Genomic DNA, 22,299 nt, shown 5'->3' with positions numbered 1-22,299 from the left:
AAAAAAACCACCCCACTGTGGTGGTGCAAGCCTGTAGTCCCCGCTACTCAGGAGGCTGACAGGGAGGATCACATGAGCCCAGGAAGTTGAGGCTGCAGTGAGCTGTTATCACGCCACTGCACTCCAGCCTAGGCCACAGAGCGAGACTCCATCTGGAAAAACAAAAAACAAAAAACAAAACACACACACACACACACACACACACACAGAAAAAAGAAAAAAAGAGAGAAGAAAAAATTGGGTCAGTGATCTTTTCTTGTCTCTAAACAATAAGCTTTTTCAAAGTTGTCTATTCACACGACCTCCATTTTCTCACCTCCCATCCACTCAGTCTTTCACCCCAATCAATCTATGGGAACAGGTCTCATTACCAAATAGCCATCCTCTCCTAACAAATCCCCTCCCCTAACACACACAAAGTCCAGTTTTCAGGAATGCTCTTTAAAAAACAAAAACAAAAAAAAATCTGATACAAACCAAACAAAACGAAAAAAGCTCCAAAGGGTTTTTTGAGGGCAAAGGTCAGCAGGTGGTTCACAGGGTCTGTGTTTCTAACCCTACCCACACTCTCCTCTGCTCCATAAACACGGCCTGAAACTATTTCCTCAGATGTATCATGTACCCACGTCAGGGCAACCAACTGCCACGTTTTAATATCTTTGGGGTATGGGGAAATGGATAGTCACAGGATTATGTATTGCCATCCACAACAGATGTTAAAGCAACACAAAATGATGAAACTATGAAGCACCATTTCACACAATGCACCGTTGAAAGGGCAAGAAGGGGCAGAAGCACATAAAACCTGAGCCTTGAAAATCTGTGGACTGGTTTTTCTGGAGGAAAAATATTCGAAGCCCATTTGGTGAATGTGCAAAATGACAAGCTCTGCCAACAAGTGCCCCAGTGACAAAGGAGCCTCGGCCCGAGAGCGGGTCACACAAGAACGCTCCTCATCCCCAGTGTCTTCTGGGCACTCAGTAGAGGACACAGCAACAATCCCGCAACAGTCATCCTCAAACACCACAGACAAAATGACAGAAAAACTAGGAATGAGGAAGAGTAGGTTGTCTCTGTGGTCCTGTTAAAATTAACTAGGTTTGAGCTCTTCAAGCTTGACAAATCCCTTAACATCTAGCTGGAGTTTCTCTAATTAAATGTGGCAAATTTCCAACTATTTCTTGTTATGTAACTGTTTCCAAAATTGACAAAGTAAATGAAAATAATCCACCCTTGATTTCAGGCCAACACCAACTGAAAGTAGATGTGTACATGAGTACACATAAATTGTAAACAACCCGTGTTTCAAAAAGTGCTTTAAAACTTGATAAAGATCTTTCCATTGTACTGATTTTGATTCAATTAAAGATACCCTGAATCTGAAAGAGCAATCTAAACAAATAATAAATAAATAAAAATACCACAAATTGTCAGGCACCCTTATGTGTCATCTGCCACTAAGGAAGTAAAAATGTTATCAATTATAGTTAGGTCACACGTTATACACGACACATACTGATATCAGTGGTGTTAAAATGTGAATAAAATGTCTATCTCAAAATGGATGAAATATAGCATCTTGTGTTTGAAAATAAATATGTTGGGACAGGAGTGAAAACATTGCTCTTGGTAATTAAATATAATCAGAAGCATAATTAATTTGCTCATCCTCTTTCCGTCTGTGAACAACAGCTAGTTACAAACATACCAAATAGCTAAATTTGTTCTAGAAAACTAGAATCCAGAAGCAAATTTAAAGGTAACAAATCCCTGTGACAAGTGAAAAATATAAAATACAAATGTTCTAGCCAGGCACAGTGGCTCATGCCTGTAATCCCAGCACTTTGGGAGGCCGAGGCAGGTGGATCACCTCAGGTCAGGAGTTCAAGACCAGCCTGGCCAACATGGTGAAACCCCATCTCTACTAAAAATACAAAAATTAGCTAGGCATGGTGGTGCGTGCCTGTAGTCCCAGCTATTCAGGAGGCTGAGGCAGAAGAATCGCTTGAACCCGGGAGGCAGAGGTTGCAGTGAGCCAAGATTCCAGCCTGAGCGACAGAGACTGTCTCAAAATAAATAAATAAATAAATAAATAAATAAATAAATAAATAAATAAATAAAAAGTTCTTTTTTAAAGAACAACTTATTACAAAAAGGACAATATAAATTCCATCTAGTAATTATCAAGGACATTCTCTACATTTTTTAAAGATTCATTGCCTATTTAATAGCAGAAGGACTTATCCCTATGTCTCCAACCAAAGAGAGGTCTGAGCTGTGACATTTGGTGAAGACAAGTCAGCCAAGTACAAATATTTTCTCTCAATAACTGCACACATGGGTAAAATGCTTTCAAAAAATAAGAATTTTCTATTTCAAAAGCAAATGTTTCATGCTTTGTTTTTTCTACATTTAAGATTTGCCAACTACCTGGAATTGAATGCATTGCTTTATCATGTAAAAAGTTAAAGAAAAAAATCAGAGTAGTACAACATATGTTTGGGATTTCAACATACTGGACAACAACAATTCCAACAATTATGAAGTGGTAAATCATCATTCCCAGAGTAGACATTTAATAAATACTAATTGAGTTCCTGTCCATTACATAACAACAAAGATGCTGACGTTAAATCTGGAAAGTATTCAGAACTGTATTTTCAGATATCTCTGACTAAATAACATTAAACTTACAATTCTGTATTTGCTCTCCTTATCCTTATTGAAGAGAAAGGGCCCTTTTGATACAATGCTAGATAACATGGCTAAAGAAACTACATCAATTCACTGAAACGTCTGCAAAGGGCTTCAGTGGGGGTAAAACTGAACAGTTCACATCCTTCGCATTCAAAAAGATTCCAGGCAATACTGGTATTACTCCCAGAGGCATTTAGGGGACCAGTGGGAGGGCAGATACGTCCAAGCACAGGAGTACACTGGATAATAAGAGGGAGAATGTTCTGTGGGAGGTATGTACACAACATTCATCAACCAAAAAGTACTGCACTGTTATCACTGAACTTCATTCTTACCACACTTTATTGACTTAGCAAAACAACCAGTTTTGCTAACAACCAGTTTTGCTAAGAAGCTAAAAGAAAACAAAGCAAACAGAAGTTTAATATACAGTACCTGAGAGTATGACATTTAATAACAATTATTGCATCAAAAATAGAATGTACATGCATAATATACATTTGGATATATGTACATATAAATCTATATATCTCACCAAACAATTTACCTTCACAAGAATAGAAAGAACACTAGTGAGGAGTCAGAAAAACTGGACTCCAGTTCTACTATTAACTAGAGATGTTAGCTTGCAGGGAGTAACTCAGCCTCTCTAAACTTGGGCTTATTCATCTGCTCAGTAAAGATAGTAACTCCTAAACGTCTCTTTAAATGACTGTTAGTCATTCAAGGAGACCATGAGTTAGTACTATACATATGGAAGAGCTATACATATGGAAATTGCTGGCTAGTTGTAGTGGCTCACACCTGTAATCCCAACACTTTGGGAGGCCGAGGTCAAGAATTCGAGACCAGCCTGGCCAACATGGCGAAACCCTCTACTAAAAATACAAAAAAAAAAAAAAAATTAGCCAGGAGTGGTGCTGCGTGCCTGTAATCCCAGCTACTCAGAGGCTCAGGCAGGAGAATCACCTGAACCCAGGAGGCGGAGGTTGCAGTGCGCTGAGATCACACCACTGCACTCCAGCCTAGGTGACAGAGCGAGACCCCACCTCAAAAAAAAAAAAAAAAAAATGCAAATTGTTGAGGCTGGGAGCAGTAGCTCACACCTGTAATCCTAACACTTTGGGAGGACAAAGTTGGGGGATTGCCTGAGGTCAGGAGTTCGAGAACAGCCTGGCTAACATGGTGAAACCCTGTCTCTACTAAAAAAAAAAAAAAAAAAAAAAATACAAAAAGAAATTATCTGGGCATGGCAGCCCAAACTTGTAGTCCCAGCTACTTGGGAGGCTGAGGCAGGAGAATCACTTGAACCCAGGAGGTAGAGGTTGTAGTGAGCCAAGATCGCACCACTGCCATCCAACCTGGGCGACAGAGTAAGACTCTGTCTTACACACACACACACACACACACACACACACACACACACACATGCAAATTGAAGAGTAAAGAATATATGATAAATAGGACTTTTTGATCTAATTGAGTTGTTTTTCAGGTGAAGGATAAAACATTCTAGAATTCCATATAGCTTTAAAAACCTAAGTTGCTCAATGTTTTTCATTTTTCTTTCCTTAATTTTATGTAACAAGTCTATAAAAGTACATAAGTTTTGTTATCCTTTAAAAAAACATGTATTTTCTTTTGTTAAAAAAAACTTTAAATTGGTCGCAAAGCCTTCATCCAATTACAGACAAAAAATTATTTTGACAAATAATTCACAAAGAAATGCCAACCAACCAAAAGCATTTAAGAGTCCAAATAAATAGTTTGTTTGGTTTTTTCTTTTTTGTTTTTTTTGAGACGGAGTTTTGCTCTTATTGTCCAGGCCGGAGTGCAGTGGCACAATCTCGGCTCACTGCAACCTCCACCTCCTAGGTTCAGGTGATTCTCCTGCCTCAGCCTCCCAAGTAGCTGGGATTACAGTCGCCCGCCACTATGCCCGTCTAATTTTTGTATTTTTAGTAGAGACGGAGTTTCACCATGTTGGCCAGGCTGGTTTCGAACTCCTGACCTTACTCCTGACCTCGTGATCTGCCCACGTTGGCCTCCCAAAGTGCTGAGATTATAGGCGTGAGCCACTGCGTCTGGCCCCAAATAAATACTTTTGAGAGGAAAGAATGCAAACTGCAATCTGAATCTTTGGGATACAGTCTATTAACAGACTTTAAGTCACCAAAATATAAAAACACTCTAGAAGCTTTCTCTATAATAAGAGGTTTCCCCATATGTAAGAAAGCAAAGCTTTCATTAGAATCAAAAACAATAAAACAAGAGAAACAGCTGGCTTAAGAACAAAGCCCATTTACAAATACCTTTTACGACTGGAATCCTTAGGGTGATCAAATTAAAATGTCATGTTATGGCAAATTTGGAAAACATGCATAAAATATTTATTGAAATAACATAGGTATCATCTCTTTAATACCTTAAAAAATAATACCAAGCACAAAGTGCAGGTTCATTTCCGGTATAATCAATTATACCTAAATGATATACAGAAGTGTTTAATTGAAAAGGTCAGGCCAGGTGTGGTGGTGCGTACCTGTAGTCCCAGCTACTCAGGAGGCTGAGCTGGGAGGACTGCTTGAGCCCAAGAGGTCAAGGCCGCAGTGAACTGTAATTGAGCCACTGTACTCCAGTCTGGGCGACAGAGCAAGACCCTGTCTCAAAAAAAAAAAAAAAAAAGAAAAGAAAAAAGAAAAGGTTGGGGGAGGACAAGGCAGGAGGAACAGTAAGTTGATGCCTGTGGAACTTGAAAATGCATCCTAAATATGTCAGATGATCTTTCCTTTTTTTTTGAGATGCAGTCTCGTTCTGTTACCCAGGCTGGAGTGCAATGGTGCGATCTCAGGTCACCGCAACCTCTATCTCGCAGGTTCAACTGATTCTCATACCTCAGCCTCCCGAGTGGCTGGGATTACAGGCATGTGTCACTACGCCTGGTTAATTGTTGTATTTTTAGTAGAGATGGGGTTTCACCATGTTGGCCAGGCAGGTAGATGATCTTAAAATGTTCATTTACTGTTCCTGAGCCAAGATTTTAACAAAAAAAAATGCTTCCAAAATGGGACTACCTTCTCTCTACTGTCTCCATCTCATAATTAAGTATACAAAAAGAAAAACTTCCAATTTAAAGCATAACCTGTAAAGAAACGCAAAGGAGGCCGGGCGCGGTGGCTCAAGCCTGTAATCCCAGCACTTTGGGAGGCCGAGACGGGCGGATCACGAGGTCAGGAGTTCGAGACCATCCTGGCTAACACGGTGAAACCCCGTCTCTACTAAAAAATACAAAAAACTAGCCGGGCGAGGTGGTGGGCGCCTGTAGTCCCGGCTACTCGGGAGGCTGAGGCAGGAGAATGGCGTAAAAACCCGGGAGGCGGAGCTTGCAGTGAGCTGAGATCCGGCCACTGCACTCCACCCTGGGCGACATAGCGAGACTCCGTCTCAAAAAAAAAAAAAAAAAAAAAAAAAAAAGAAACGCAAAGGAGAAACATGTCTTCATAGCTCCTGGATAGGACAGAGAAAGAAGGGAAAAAAGCACACTTTTCACTTCTTTCTGACTTCAGTCCAGTTCCAACTTTGACCCTACTGAATACTATAGCCTTTTTTTTTTTTCTGAGTCTGAGTTTTGCTTTTGTTGCCCAGGCTGGAGTGCAGTGGCGCGATCTCGGCTCACTGCAACCTCCACCTCCTGGGTTCAAATGATTCTCCTGCCTCAGCCTTCTGAGTAGCTGGGATTACAGGTGCACGCCACCACACCCAGCCAATTTTTTGTATTTTTAGTAGAGACACAGGGTTTCATCATGTTGGCCAGGCGGGTCTTGAACTCCCAACCTCAGGTGATCCACCCACCTCAGCATCCCAAAGTGCTGGGATTACAGGCGTGAGCCACCACACCCAGCCTTCTGCAGCCTTTAAAAAGTCACTTAACATCACTGGACTCTCTTTCATTCATCTGTAAAATAAGAGAACTGGGCTGTACCTCTAAAGTCTCGCCACCTCTAAAATTCTAACAATCTTCGGCTGCACCAAAGAGCCAGCTCAGGCCACTAAAGAGCTGTGCCCTCTAACGCAGCCTTGGCCAACCCCTCCTATTTCCACTCCCTCAAATAAAATTCCCAGCTCAGGTCCAGCCACCTTCCCTAGGCTGGACTGGCAAGGGATAAGCAAAGTATTTCACCTGAGAACAGCAAAGTTATCTACTGGAAGAAAGTGCAATTTCACAGGTTTATCAGGTAGACTAGGAGGTTATTAAGAGCCGGGACATATAAATCTGATACAAATAGCCATTTTCAAACTTAAAAAGATTCCAGATATTACTTGTAAGGGCTTCTACTTAAAGCATTTTAAAAGTTATGTTTAAGAAACATTGTTAGAACGTCTACCTTATCTAAATCCTAGCTCTCCAGTTTGCTGTGGAGAATATGAAGCCCTGACCTCCAGGGAGTCAAAATCCATTAGGGAAAAAAATCACAAACCATACAGATTTTTGGCTCAGTATCACATTTACAGAAGTGTCAGCTCTGTTTAATGAAAATGGTATAGACTTCAGAATAAGGCATTTCCAAAACACACTGGCCAAATTCTCAAGATGGTGATGAATACTTTTCCTTAGGCTGAGCCGTTCACACTGACAGCAACAGTCCTGTGATCCAGCAGGTCAGAGACGCTGAAAAGCTCAGAACTTTCTGAATTCAGCCAACAAGTTAAAGGGCCCTGATGGCAACAGAGAGGGTGATGGAAAGAAACAAAGTCACTAGAGAGGTTACTTGAACCCCTGATTCACTTACAAATGAATTTGGCAAAGGGCAGACATGTTATTCTGCCCGCAATGTCACGCATGGTCCATCCTCTGTGAGAAAAAGGTAACTGACAAAAAATAAACGAACAGTGAGACTTTTACAGGGAAACAAGGCCCAGGACACGACTACACCAGACTCTGTTCAGCCATCTCCTGAGTCTTCAGTACACCGTAAATAACAGGGTCAGAGTGAGGCTAGAGACATCCCCAAAAGGTTAATAGAATCTTGAGGTTCAAAGGGACTTTAAGATCCCTGAGTTCAATTCAGTAGCCTCTGTTTAAGAATAGCAGAAAGTATGTAGCAAATTATAAAAGTGTATTAAAAATGAATATAATTAAAATATACTGGAATGGGTTATCAGGAAAAAGCACATTATCAGAAAACGGGGCAACATAAATTAAAAACATCTTAAAATAAATGCTTCCCAACTTTGCCCCTTATCATACTAAGCCTCAGTTTCATAATTCTTAGCCCAGTCTCTGGCACAAAGTACATAGTAAGCCCTCAATAACTAAGCCACTGTTTTACTATGCTGTAAACACTGTTTTAAATAGATAGTAGGATATACATTAATATACAAAAAAGTATACCATTTTTGCATTTCTACACTAATGAGATAAGGGAGCTGAGGGAAATGGCATGAATAAACTGAAACAGAATAAACTCTGGAATGTGTTTTTTTTCTATTTGAGTAACAGAAGGCCTGATATTGGAATTCACAGAACTCTTAACACAAAACAGGATTCCTACCCAACCTCATAGTTCCTTGTGGCCTAACTAACCCTCCTGGAATCACCAGAAGGCTCTCATTAGCTCAGAAGACTCACTGATAGTCTCCTGGTTCTAAAAATAATAATCAACCTGACTTCCCTTTATCTCCCTTCACTGGCCCCAGGAGCAGAAGCTGAAAACTCGTGATACTAACAGTGGCCACATGCAGACTCAGCACTTTTCCCAGAGCTTGAGGCCCCAGTTAAACAGATTCTTTTGCTCAAAGGAAAAATTTCCCACAATAGGAGCTGGCAAAATAGGTAAGCAAGGCCAGTTCTACCTAAATCACGAGTAACTAAGTTTCCCCTAAAGCATTTCAGTATTCTTGCCTCTCTTACCCAAATGACTCGACTATCATATTGGTTCCCCCATCTGCTTTTTCCATGCAGGTTTTCAAGAAAGGATTTGATCTCCAGTATGTGACAGATAAGGAACAAAATGTAAATCCTCCCTAGATCATTGCCAGTCCACAGGGTTACAAGCCCCTAAACCTCAAATGTACATCAGAATTACCTGTGTTTTTTTTGTTTGTTTTTGATTTTGTTGTTCTTTTGCAAGCAGATAAAGGCTTGTTTTATTTTAATGGCGGATCTATGCAATCACAGAGGCCAGTATGTACAGACAAGGGGGGTGGCTTTTATTTCTTGGTTTCTTCTTCCTTGGACAAAGTCTTGATGATCTCCTCCTTCTTGGTGTGTAGGTGCTTCACAGCGCTTGCGTGCTTCCTTGGTCTTAGACCTGTGGGCCTCAGCCTGGTCAGCCAGGAGTTTCTCGCAGGCCTTGTCTGCCTTCAGCTTGTGGACGTGTTGCATGAGAATCCGCTTGTTTTTGAACACATTCCCCTTCACCCTCAGGTACAGTGATACAAGTGGCGATCAATCTTCTTAGATTCACGGTATCTTCTGAGCAACTGGCGCAGAATCCTCATTCTCCTCATCCACGTGACCTCATCTGGCATTCGGGCACTGGCTGTACCCTTCTGCTTACCTATGCCCATATGCCTGCACTTCCAGTGGGACAAGGTGTTTTTCCGGCATGGAGCCTGGGAATGACCATCACGGGCTTGCGGATGATCAGTCCATCTTTGATCAGCTTCCGATCCTCTGACGGGAGTTGGCATTGGCAATTTCATTGGTCTCATTGGGGTCTAACCAGACCTCCTTCTTGCCACAGCGGAGGACACTAGAGGTGAGCCTCTTCTGAAGCCTGAGTATACTCATGGCTGTGGCCACAGCAGCGAAAGCAAAGAGCTCCCCTGTGGAGCTTTTTAAACTACACCTGAGGCTACTGAATCAAAATGTCAGGTGGGGCAGTTTCTCTAGGTAATTTTTCAAAGTTCTGTGGGTGTTTCTGATATACAGGCAGGGTTGAGAACCACTGCTTTAAATCCCACTCTTACTTCCTGTTCAGCACTCCAAGTTAGAGAGGCAGCATCATCCTGAAACTGTTATACAGTGGGATGGGAAGACTAACTACGTTGCTAGGTAGAAAGTTTAACAGGGACCAGGCATGGTGGCTCACATCTGTAATCCCAGCATTTTGGGAGGCCGAGGCGGGTGTATCATTTGAGGTCAGGAGTTCGAGATCAGACTGGCCAACATGGTGAAACCCCATCTCTACTAAAAATACAAAAATTAGCCGGGCATAGTGGCAGGAGGCTGCAATCCCAGCTACTCGAGAGGCTGAAATGGGAGAATCACTTGAACCAGGGAGGCAGAGGTTGCAGTGAGCCAAGATCGCGCCACTGCACTGCAGCCTGGGCAACAGAGAAAAAGAAAGTTTGATAGGGCAAGGCTTGTACTCAAGCCAACTGAGTCACAAATTTGACTCTGTGCCCCCAGGAAGCCAAGTCAATAAAAGGGAAATGTAATCAGTAATGATTCACATTGTCTATAATAACACAAAGCAGCCTGTACACAATGAGTGCACAATATTTATGGAATAAATAAATGAAAAAACCAGAGCTTAAACTCCTAATCACTCTTCATTGGGATATAGTTAATTGTTTTTTTTAAAAGATCTCCTGCTAGAAGTCAAATAATAGAAGCAAAAGTAACCAGAAGACAGAGAGACAAAAATCAACAGTGGGGATCCCCACCAACTCTGCTAACAAAAATTAAAACTGGCCAGGTACAGGGACTCACACCTCTAATCCCTACACATTGGGAGGCCAAGGCAGGTAGATCACTTGAGCCCAGGAGTTCAAGACCACCCTGGGCAACACAGTAAGACTCTGTTCCTACAAAAAAAAAAAAAAAAAAAAAAAAAAAAAAACAGAAAGGCCAGGTGCAGTGGCTCACACCTGTAATCCCAGCACTTTAGGAGGCCGAGGTGGGTGGATCACGAGGTCAGGAGATCAAGACCATCCTGGCTAACACCGTGAAACCTGTGTCTACTAAAAATACAAAAAAAAATTAGCCGGACATGGTGGCGGGCACCTGTAATCCCACCTACTTGGGAGGCTGAGGCAGGAGAATGGCTTGAATCCAGGAGGCAGAGCTTTCAGTGAGTGAAGATGGTGCCACTGCATTCCAGCCTGGGTAACAGAGGGAGACTCCGTCTTAAAAAAAAAAAAAAAGAAAGGAAAAAACACAAAAATTAGCCAGGTGTGGTGGGATGAGGTAGGAGGATTTCTTGAGCCCAGGAAGTCAAGACTGTAGTGAGCCATGACCAAGCTACTGCACTCCAGCCTGGGTGACAGAGCAAAAGCTTGTCTAAGAATAAATGAATAAATAAATAAATAAATAAACAAACAAACATAAAATAAATAAATAAAAATGGAAAAGTCTTGGGGAATAAATGAGTAGTTAAAATTCTATAGTGCTAAAGTGGTAGCACAGTGGTAAAGACGAAAAGATGCCTACCATAAAATCTAGTCTTCTTTAATCTGTCATGTGTTTAAAAAAAAAAAAACTTCTCTTCCTTTTTTTCTCAGTAACAGAACCCGTTTTACTTAGGCTAACTATGCACCACCTAAATGATGACATTTCCCAGCCTTCTAGCTAGGGATGGCCAGGTTGGTAGTACTTTGAACAATGTGATACAAGCCTTTTATGGTGCTTCCATAAGTCTCCTTAAGGGAGAGAGGCATTCTTCTTGATTTGTCCTGCATCTGGCTACCTGGAGCTATCTTGAGCCAGGAGGGTGCCACATCCTAAGAATGGCGTTGAAGAGAGCTACAAGGACTTCAGGGCCCACCATACCAAGCCTGAACTGTCCAACTTTGGATTTCTTTCATGTGTAGGAAAAACATATTTGAGCAATCTTTCAAATCACAGCAAACTAATCCTAACTGATACGATTACCATAACTGGGAGGTTTAGGTTTAGGGGAGCTATAAAAACACTAATGGTAACACATGCCCAAAATACAGCTTTCCTAATCCATATGTGGGTGCCTTGATCAACACACTGTAGCCTTGAACTCAAGCAATCCTCCTGCCTTGACCTCCTAAAGTGCTGGGATTACAGACGTGAGCCACGGCACCTGGTCCATTTATCATTTACTAAGCACTTACTATGTACCAAGCACTTTAGATCATTATTATCCTCATGCTATAGGTGATGTAAAAGAGGCTCACGGAGTTTAATAGCTTGCACAAAGCAATAAAGTTGGTAACAGTTTGATCTAGGGATGAAACCCAAGTTGACCAGATGCCAAAGCCCATGCTCTTTCCACTAATCATGTTGAATCTACGAGGAAAATTCAATAAATTCATCTTGAGTAGATACCTAGGTTCTAAAGTTAGTAGCATTTAGCAAACAGTTACAGTCTCACTGACAACGCTCGCCTTTTGTTTTGTTTTGTTTTTTTGGCTTTCAACAAAATTTTATCTCCTTTTTCAAACTAAAAGGTACTTGGGGCTGGGCGCAGTGGCTCACGCCTGTAATCCCAGCACTTTGGGAGGCCAAGACGGGCGGATCACAAGGTCAGGAGATCGAGACCATCTTGGCTAACACGGTGAAACCCCGTCTCCACTAAAAATACAAAAAAAAATTAGTCGGGCGTGATGGCGGGCGCCTGTAGTCCCAGCTACTCGGGAGGCTGAGGCAGGAGAATGGCGTGAACCCTGGAGGCGGAGCTTGCAGTGAGCCGAGATCACGCCACTGCACTCCAGCCTGGGCGACAGAGCAAGCCTCCGTCTCCTAAAAAAAAAAAAAAAAAAAAAAAAAAAAGGTACTTGGGAGATGCTCAGTAAATACTAGTTCTCTTATAAATATAATTGCCCCTTTAATTTTACATGAAGAAGGTTTCAAATGCTGTAACTTTTATTGCTCAATTTTTCTAATTTACAGTTACATTGAAAAGAACCATCAACAAATAATTGGTCCCATATTTTAGTCACATAAACAGAAAATACACATGGTACCTTGAAGACATTTCCCTTGTTTTCAAAAGGTGTCTGAGTTTATCCAGCATAAAACCATCTAACATGTTATCTTTCAAGCTGGGGAGAACGGCTAGTCAAGTCCCATAAAGAGACACTGTCAGGTAGGAGGACCAACATATCTGGTTTGCCTGAGGACTTCCCGGTGTTAACACTTAAAGTCCTGCATCTTAGGCCAGGTGTGGTGGCTCACACCCGTAATCCCAGCACTTTCAGAGGCTGAAGCGGGCAGATATTTGAGGCCAGGAGTTCGAGACCAGCTTGGCCAACATGGCAAAACCCTGTCTCTACTAAAAATACAAAAATTAGCCAGGCGTGGTAGTGCACACCTGTAGTCCCAGCTACTTAGGAGGCTGAGGCACAAGAATTGCTTGAACCTGAAGGTGGAGGTTGCAGTAGGCTGAGCTTGCGCCACCACACTCCAGCCTGGGCGACAGCGTGAGACTCTGTCTCAAAAAAAAAAAAAACCTTCCTACATCTTGGGAACTCCCTCGGTTCTGGAAAAACCTGGAGGGCTGGTCATTCTATGCCTCAGGTGACCATATAAGTGCATAGTCATATCTTCAACAAAATTTATAAATATGTGGACAGTTTAAACTAAATTGAAGATGAAGATTATAAAGTAAGATGTAAAGGTATTCGGGTGGCTAAGCAAAAGAAAAAAAATTATAATGCTCTACATAATCAGGCTTAACTAAGACAGTGTTGCTAAGAATACCAAAAATGTTTATTAGATCAAATTCTTCACTCTCATGAATTCGATATGTACACCAGTATTACCGTTCACCCAGCTAAAAAACAGGCTCCAAACAGCACATGTACATTTACATACAATGGGCATTTAGTCTACATACAAAAGTGAGACACTATATGAGGAAAGATTGAGAAAGGAATCAACTTTCAGGCAAGAATTGTGAAGTATCTCATACCTGTGAAATGGTGGAAAAGCCTAATTTTGATGTTTCAATTTTGAGGTAATCATGACAGGCTAAACTCCCATGAAGGCAGAAATTAAAAATCTGCACATTAAAGAGATTGAACCAGGTACATTCCCTCTAAGGTCCCTTCCAACTTGAATATTCCATGACAGAAGTCATCACTTGTGTGACCCTTTTACCTAAGAGGTAAAGCAAGTCAGGCCGCAGAGTTACATGACATTCCAAGGATCTAGTTCTGGCTGATGATGGAACCCGGACTATCTATCGGCCATGCTGTCACCTTAATTATGCTTAAAAACACTTGGAACCGAAAGAGCATACAATCAGCATAGGAAGATAAATGACACATTTTACTTTATATGGGGTATTTTACTTAGTTTGGCTTCAAGTTTAAAAAAAAAGAATTTGAGTCCAGAAACTCTTTAAGTTTTCATTGGCTACTTTAACCATAAAGCACCACAACATTCTGGAAAACACACACACACACACACACACACACACACACACACACACACGTTCAGAATATACAGACAGCTTAGTTTACAGAGCTTTTCATGAGCTCTCTAAACAAACCAAAGGAACAAACACAGTAACTTGAACAGGGAACATCTTTGTAATTGAAGGACCTTCAAAATACAGAAAATAACTTTCAAAACAAATGACTGCTGTCATCGGAGTGTCCTATTAAGATGTGACCAGTTTTAGCTGGGCATGGTGGCACACGCCTGTAATCCCAACTACTTAGGAGGCTGAGGCGTGAGAATCGCTTGAACACAGGAGGCAGAGGTGGCAGTGAGCTGAGACTGCCCCGCCACACTCCAGCTTGGGTGACAGAGCGAGACTCCGTCTCAAAAAAAAAAAAAAAAAAAAAGATGTGACCAGTTTAGTTTAAGAGTGCTAGTAACAATGAGAAAGCTTGGTGTTTCTTTATTCATTCTCGTAACTGAGAGAGATTACAAAATCACACATAAGTCTACAGGCATTCATTATTTATTGTTCAATCAATATATTACTGTCCCTTAATCTGGGAAGGTGCCCAAATTAGATAAAACACAAGAGTCTGCGCCTTCAAGAGGAAAAATGGATTGTTCCAGGTAGCAGGTACAAACTGAGTTGTTTTTCAATCAAGATTTTGAATTATGCTGATCCATCTATATGCCAGACCTGTGCCTCCATAGCCAACAGCACTGACCATTCACGACCTGATACCCAAAGGCAGGGGTGCAATCTATGAGTGTGTTGCTGACCAACGCTTGCTGATCCACACTCCTCCACTTTCGCTTCATTGGAACCCCGGTGTAACATGAGTCTGCAGTGTATATATTCTGCTGAAGCCTGGGGCTGCTGAGCTAAGGGACCTTGGCCAAATCACCAGACTCTCCCAGGCTCTCGGCATCCTCTTTTCCTCATCTGTGGAACAAGGCTAATAATTTCGTATTTTATGTCTATAAAATCAAACTCTCTCGATATATACATATATTTAAAATACTTGAAAGAGCTTTGTAAATGATAAAGTTATAATACACTTTTTAACCAGCTGAGGTGGCAGAAGACTGTATCTCTAACATAAAACTGCCCCTGGGGATATATGAGTTCATATGTAATCTGTCTGCAAAGTCTGTTAGCAAAATACTTAAATACACAATAAATGGTTAATAAATTCAAAAGGCAAATCAAGCAAAGCACTATAAATTGTAGACAGAATTCTTCAGCAGTTTAGGCGTTCGAATGATATATTACTTGAACCTTATGCTAGAAATCGCGAGTGATATTTTAATGACAGTTTTATGCATGCCATCACAGGCCTCCAGAATAAAAGTGCTCTTTAAAGATTAATTATACACACAGTTCATTTCCCTAATAATACTTCAATGAAAACACTTACGTGTATGCATTTCAACCTAAAAGGCCCAGATTAACGGTCCTCCAGCTATAGCTATACTCTTATTTAGAAAGCGTAGAAAGTAATGGAAAAACTCACTATATCCACAGCTATCCATCACTACAAAGAAAAAGCAGAATAAAACTACAAAATTAAAGGCAAATACTGCTGCTTTTCCAAACACAGACTAAATGTTCATAAAAATCCCCTCAGTTTTCCAAACTCACCAACACTCAAAGTAACATAATACCCCTTTCAAACAAACACAAGGATGATTGTATCAACTAAAGCATAACCAAAATCCTGCGATGGAATGCTTATGCTAAAATGTTCTTCATATAGTTATAACTGGACTAATTTTAAAATTAGAATTTTGCAATATAGGATTTCTAAAATATAATTTGGAATTATGAGTGAAAATAAGGGTATGAGAAACACACTAAGTATTTTTGTCTCTTGGAGACTTACTATAATTCTTGTAGCAGGAAAGCCTGCAGAACGTTAACAAAATAAAATCTCTGAAAATCCTGACTATATTTTCAGTTGACTTAAAAAATTGTAACCCCTCAATCTCTCTCTTAAATTATTATTTTAAATAAGTACTTTTACCCTAAATTTCTTCTTTAACAGACCTAGTATTTTCTTGCAACAAAAATCACACTATTGTGGGATATAGGTAATCTTTTCTTTTTAAAGATTACATAACTTCTTTCTAAACGAAGTCCATGTCTGCGGCTAATTCATAACCAATGTAACTGAAAATAGAAATGGAAATGTTATAGAGATTTCCATTTTTTAACAAACATGGAAATTATTTCTCAATTTGAAGAACTGCATCTCAGGAATGACTTCCTTGACAAATTAATCAGAATTATCAAGTAGCAAACATTTCATGCTAAGCCAAAGCCAACTAGGTGAGTCATTCATATTATAACATGTATATATAACCACGTACACTAAAGGCAAAGACAAGAACGAAAGGACTTTTTAAAAGGTCGATAAACTTTACTCACTCCCTTAATATTTTCCAGGTTTAACTGAGGTATAACGATGCATGTGATCCCGGAACCCATGGAAGAGTATCTACCTCAACTACCAGGACCATATCGAGTTCTAGCTTGGAAAAAAAAAAAGCAAAAAACAAACAACAACAACAAAAAAAAACAAAAACCTATCTGAATACGTGTTCTGAAAAGCCCGCAATAATTCCCAATTTATAAGAAGCAAGCAACCACAGAACAGAAAACTCAAGAAAGCACAGCCTTCCACCACCGCTCCCCAGCTAGCCCCCCCTTTTTTTTTTTTTGCTCTTCATTTCCATTCCATAGTTAAATAAGTACACTTATTCCAAAATAAAAGGGGAGAAACCTGTTGGAATGGATTTTTAGAAGATAAATACTCTAGATGAAGCAACAATAAGTTGCTAGGAGGAAGTTGTCGACCCATTCATTTACATACAACCGAAAGAAGATAAACCCACATGTATTCCTATCAGTGAAGATGGAACCTGGTAATTTGCAGGGAAGATGGAATCTCAATCAAATCCCAGACAGCTACTCTCCCAAAGAGAAAAAAAAATAATGCTGTGGCTCTTCACCCAGGCAGCTTCTGAGATGCAGGCTCCGTAACTCGCGAGGTGCGAAAATTCAAATGAAGCCCTGTCGCTCACAAGTGCGGCATCTCCGGGATGAGGGAGGGCTCGGGGACCGGGAAACCCACTCAGACCGCTCCACTTCGCCGAAGAATCCCAAACCACCCCAGGCTCGGGAGTGTGGACTACTCTGCCCAGAGACCCTGGATGAGGCAGCAGAGAGGCCACACAGCAGGCGGGAGAAAACCGCCTCCCGCGAGGTCCCACAGAAACCACGGGGCTGCGGGGCACTCGGGATCCCGGGCCGCGGGCGCGCGGCCAGAGAGGCGGGGTGAGAGCGCGGGGGCGCGGACTCACCTTGCAATGGGGATGGCTGGGCGCGCGCGCCGCCTCTGTTCCTCGGCTTCCGGCCACAGAGTCCCCTTGCAAAGCTTCCCCGCGTAGCGGGAGGGGCCTCGGCGGCCGGTGGCCGGGTTCTTCCGACCCCCCGCCCGCCTCGCCGGCTCCGCCGAGGGTGCCAGCAGCTGCAGGCAGCGCTTCAGCGCTCGCCGCCTCGCCATCCTTGGGGCGAGTCGTCGCCGGGTCACTCCCTTATTATGACCTTCGAATCTCACAGCAGGGCCAGCAGCGGCCTCCCTCATCCTGCCTCTCCAACCCTTACCAAGATGGCCGCCCCTGTGGGCCGGGGCGTCGAAGCCATCTTGGTAAAGGAAGCGCCTGGGGGCATGCAGCCTTCTCCCGGCCTGCCCCGCCCCGCCTTGCGACTCAAACACTCTGCAGGGACCCTCCTAAGACCAAATTGGTTCCCCCCAGCTGTCCTAAGGCAGAGGCTTACTTTCAGATCGCATGAACACATTCCTGGACACCAGCCACAGTTGCTAAAACTAAATGGGATCCTGCAGACCCTTTGATGGACTCTCATAGCCAACTCAATCACAGTCGAGAAGCACTGGAATGCTTCCAGCCTATGTCGCTAGGATCCTGGTAGCGAAGAAACTAAACTGTAATTTGAAGTGTTGTGCAGTAGGTATTGAATATTAGTGGCAGCACTGCATTGTTCACTGTGTGCTCGTTTACTTTTAAAATGATATCACAGCCCCCTGGTACACACGGTTCTCTTCTAAATTTGCATCTTTTTTAACGCTAGGATAACTACGAAAGAGCCTACAGTTGTGATTCTGAGTTTCTTACTGGATTTGCTTTTTAAACTGCAGAATGAAATTAGTTGTTTCAAGAAGTAAAGTTAAGTACAGTCAGATCGAAGTAAAATTCAGCATTGGGTGGTTGGGCAAAAAGATTACAAAAGTCCTCCTGGGGTGTGCCAGGGGTCAAAAAAAAAAAAAGTTCGTCTCTGGGGTTATCTTGGCAAAAAAGAAACCACCACCACAGGTTCTAAATGGAGATAAAACTGGCAGAAAAATGCAAACCAAACTATTCTGCATTTTGAAAGTGAATGTGCCTGTGTGACATTGCAGGAATGTAAAGAACTATATCAAGTGTGGACTTTATCTCCTCAGGCTAGTTTAGAGTGGCTGCTGAACTTAAGCGTGACTAAGAGCTGCTTGCGCCCGGGTGGAGCTGAAACTGCACAAGGTAAATAATACCTTTGTACAACAGAAGAAAAAAAAACTAACTAACAGCATACATGCAAACCCAAAGGGTAAGCTGAAGTTACTACTCAAAAGTTCTTCATAGTGTTCTTGACTAAGCAACGAAGAAGTAATCCTGGCATTTTGGGAGGGCAAGGCGGGAGAATCCTTTGAGCCCAGGAGTTGGAGACCAGCCTGGGCAACATAGCGAGACTTCATCTCTACAAATAATAATTTAAAAAAAAAAAAATTAGACCACCTTGATGGCCCGCACTTGTGATCCCAGCTACTCCAGAGGCTGATGTGGGAGGATCAATTGAGCCTGGGAGATCAAGATCAAGGCCACAGTGAGCTGTGATTACGCCACTACACTCCAGTCTGGGCAACAGAGAAGACCCCATTTCCAAAAAAAAAAAGAAAGGCTGGGCGCGGTGGCTCACACCTGTAATCCCAGCACTTTGGGAGACCAAGGCGGGAGTATCACCTGATGTCAGGAGTTCGAGACCAGCCTGGCCAACATGGCGAAACCCCATCTCAAGTAAAAATACAAAAATTAGCTAGGCATAGTGGAGCGCACCTGTAATCCCAGCTACTAGGGGGGCTGAGGCGGGAGAACTGCTTGAACCCCAGAGATGGAGGTTGCAGTGAGCCGAGATGGGACTCGGCTGGTGGACAGAGCAAGACTCTGTATTTAAAAAAAAAAAAAAAAAAAAAAAAAGCCCTTTGTTCCCCTCACTCCCACTCTTTTTTTTTTTTTTTTTTTTTTTTTTTTTTTTTTTTTTTTTTTAATTCTTGTCCTTTATTGGATAAGGGCTGAGAGAAGCAGACAGACCAGTTGGACATAGTAGATGGGTGTGCGAGGTCAAAGTGCTACCCGAAAGCCAACCAACCCACACTCCCCTGAAATGAATGCTAATCCCCTTCAAACTGTGGGCATCGGATTCACACACAGCCTCTTCCAGGGATAAAAGAAGGGGTTCTTGTAAAGCCTCTTCTTTTCTTTTTTCTTTTTCTTTCTTTCTTTTTTTTTTTTTTGAGACAGAGTCTTGCTCTGTCACCCAGGCTGGAGTTCAGTGGCCGGATCTCGGTTTACTGCAACCTTCGCCTCCCAGATTCTCCTGCCTCAGCCTCCTGAGTAGCTGGGACTACAGGTGCCCACCACCACGCCCGGCTAATTTTTGTATTTTTAGTGGAGATGGGGTTTCACCACGTTAGCCAGGCTGGTCTCGAACTCCTGGCCTCAACTAATTTGCCCACCTGGACCTCCCAAAGTGATGGTGGGCGTGAGCCACTGCCACCCGGCAGCTTCTTGTTTTCTTCCCTCTAGTATGGAGACAAGTTCTGGTTTTCCTAGGACAACTAGCTCTAGTCACAAAGATCTCTTCAGTAATCAAGCATGGTGGAGTGGCAGAGTGAGTGTTCCAAAAGGATAAGAAGAACAGGAGTCTTTCCCAGGCCCCATTACAACCTCAGTACCTGTGAGTGGCATCCCCAGCCCAACCAGAAGTTGACAAAGAGGCATGTACCTGGTGAAAAGATACATATATTTAGAACTAGCCAGCTGGACTCAGTTTAGATGACCCCAATTTTGTTGGCAATATCCCAGTTTTGTTGGGTCAGCAACAAAGGTGATCCCAATTTTGTTGGCAATATCCAAAGCATTGTAATCAGGAGCCAGTGGAGCTTATGCCTTCTTCCTCCATCAGGCCTAATCAGGGCATTGACCTTGGCCACATCAATGTCATAGAGCTTCTTCACAGCCTGTTTGATCTGGTGCTTGATGGCTTTAACATCCACAGTGAACGCAAGTGTTTTGTTGTCTTCTGTCTTCTTCATGGCAGACTCAGTGGGCAGAGGAAACTTGGTGATAGCATAGTGGTCAAGCTTGTTTCTCCTGGGGACGGTCTTCCGAGGATATTTGGGCTGTCTCCTGAGTCGCAGTGTCTTGGGCTGTGGGAAGGTGGTGACATACAGACCTTTTTCTTTGTGGCTGTGGACACCTTGCAACACTGCCTTCTTGGCCTTCAAAGCCTTCGCTTTGGCTTTGGCTTTAGGAGGGGCAGGAGCTTCCTTCTTATCTTTTTGTGCCATCTTGTGGAAAGGGCACTCCCATTCTTTATTGTGAAAAAAATCCAAATATACAGGTAATAGATATGCCTTTTTGTAATACTATTTGAGTAAGTTGCAGACATCAAAATGCTTCACCCTAAATAATTCAGCATATCTCTCCTAAGAATGAGGACATTTGCTTCATAACCACAGTATCATTCCACCTATGAAAGCATCAATTCCCCAATATCACTTAATAATCTGTTTTCAAGTTTCCATGATGTACAATCATGGAATGTCTATAACAGCTGGTTTTTTCTGAGCTAGGATACTACCTACGCTAGTGTGTTGCGTTTATGTATTATATTTAAATAAGAAGCAATCTAAAGTATTCACTCGCTATTCTCTATGCATATCATACAGATATTATAAAGAGACAGATGTTTACAGGATGTTTTTCATTGAGAGCTGGTGCTTTAGAAAAGCATATTTCTGTGTACACCAGAAAAGTCTAGGAGGAATGTCTTTTAATACAACATTGACAGTATAATTGAAGCTGTATTAATTAAACAGTAACATTTGTACTTTGTTAACTCCTGGAATACTACATCAACTTTATGGATTATGTTGGAATCTCTGCTCAACGTGACTTCTAAAGTGTAATTGGTTGGGTTTTTTCTAGATAATGGAAAGAAGCTGTTTAGTATAATAATTTATATCACTCCAGGCAAAACCTCTAGCTTGCCTTGCTTCACTTTACAAAACAAAATGAACATTGCACCCTAAGCATTTTACTCATGGTTTAATTTTAGATCCTGGCCTGCTGAACTGGGCTTTATGTGTCCTTCCCTTTTATGCCACCCCTAGGAAGTCAGACATTCAGAAAATAATAACTATTTGTCTTCTAAGTTGTTACTTAATGTTTACATAAGAAGCAATTTAAAATATTCCCTTGCTAATTTTTGTACATCTCATTGACTTTCTTCCTTACCTGTATTGTTCATTAATTCTGTCAAGAAGAGGGACAGATTTACACAATTCCCTAAAAGTGACTAGTGGCCAATGTAATTTTTTTCTTGGAGACTAGTACTGTATTAAATAGGATTATTTTAACATTTCATAAAGTATCAGGTGCTACTTAAATTACTTCTGGGAAACCACATTTAAAACAATTTTAGCATTGTTTTAAGGTAAGTTCTGTAATCAGTACCATCGTTTTTTCTTCTAGCTCTAGTTTTAAAAGCACAGAGGACTAGAGGACTCATTACTAGAGTATTTTTAATTCAGTGTATATTTATAGTGGCACCTGTGGAATTCAGTTGTGATATTAAGTAATTTGAAATCTAAGCTGTTGGAACTCCAAATTATTTTGAGCCTTAAAAGAATGTGATTATGGGGCCTGAAAAGCAGCTATATCCTAGGCAGCTGTAACCAGGCAGCTGTAAACTTTGTTTCTCTGATTATAGACCTTCTTTCTTATCTGTATTGGTTTGTAAAATGTTGTAAATGACTGAAGAGTGTCAGGAAAAACCTCTTCCCTCTCCATTGTTAATCTTCATTATAGATTAGCCTCCCTCTTACCTTTCTCAGGCA

The 22,299-nt window shown here is 41.8% G+C and overlaps 2 protein-coding genes and 2 pseudogenes across 7 annotated transcripts in view; 1 reads left to right on the top strand and 3 right to left on the bottom strand.

Moving 5' to 3' along the window:
• The window catches only part of NAPEPLD (N-acyl phosphatidylethanolamine phospholipase D), a 49,381-nt gene extending 31,378 nt beyond the window's left edge, over positions 1 to 18,003 (bottom strand). For 2 of the 5 annotated variants that reach the window (XM_050782763.1, XM_050782762.1), the window contains exon 1: positions 17,426 to 18,003. In XM_050782763.1, coding sequence (XP_050638720.1) covers positions 17,426 to 17,709 — 284 coding nt within the window. In that variant the 5' untranslated portion in view covers positions 17,710 to 18,003. Of the gene's footprint in view, positions 1 to 5,239; positions 6,142 to 10,724; positions 10,831 to 16,490; positions 16,952 to 17,425 lie in introns of those variants that run through there. The other 3 variants (XM_050782765.1, XM_050782764.1, XM_050782766.1) reach the window with 3 other exon arrangements.
• Positions 1 to 22,299, top strand: part of PSMC2 (proteasome 26S subunit, ATPase 2) — a 276,950-nt gene that overhangs the window by 137,522 nt on the left and 117,129 nt on the right. The window lies entirely within an intron of this gene.
• On the bottom strand, positions 6,289 to 9,928 carry LOC126949878 (60S ribosomal protein L19-like; annotated as a pseudogene). Its single transcript, XR_007723985.1, has one exon. The product of XR_007723985.1 is annotated as a 60S ribosomal protein L19-like (transcript).
• On the bottom strand, positions 20,225 to 20,748 carry LOC126950826 (60S ribosomal protein L23a-like; annotated as a pseudogene).

This window comes from Macaca thibetana, chromosome 3, assembly GCF_024542745.1.
Source record: "Macaca thibetana thibetana isolate TM-01 chromosome 3, ASM2454274v1, whole genome shotgun sequence".
In the NCBI taxonomy this organism is placed as follows: Eukaryota; Metazoa; Chordata; class Mammalia; order Primates; family Cercopithecidae; genus Macaca; species Macaca thibetana.
This window is presented reverse-complemented; position numbering and strand designations above follow the sequence as displayed.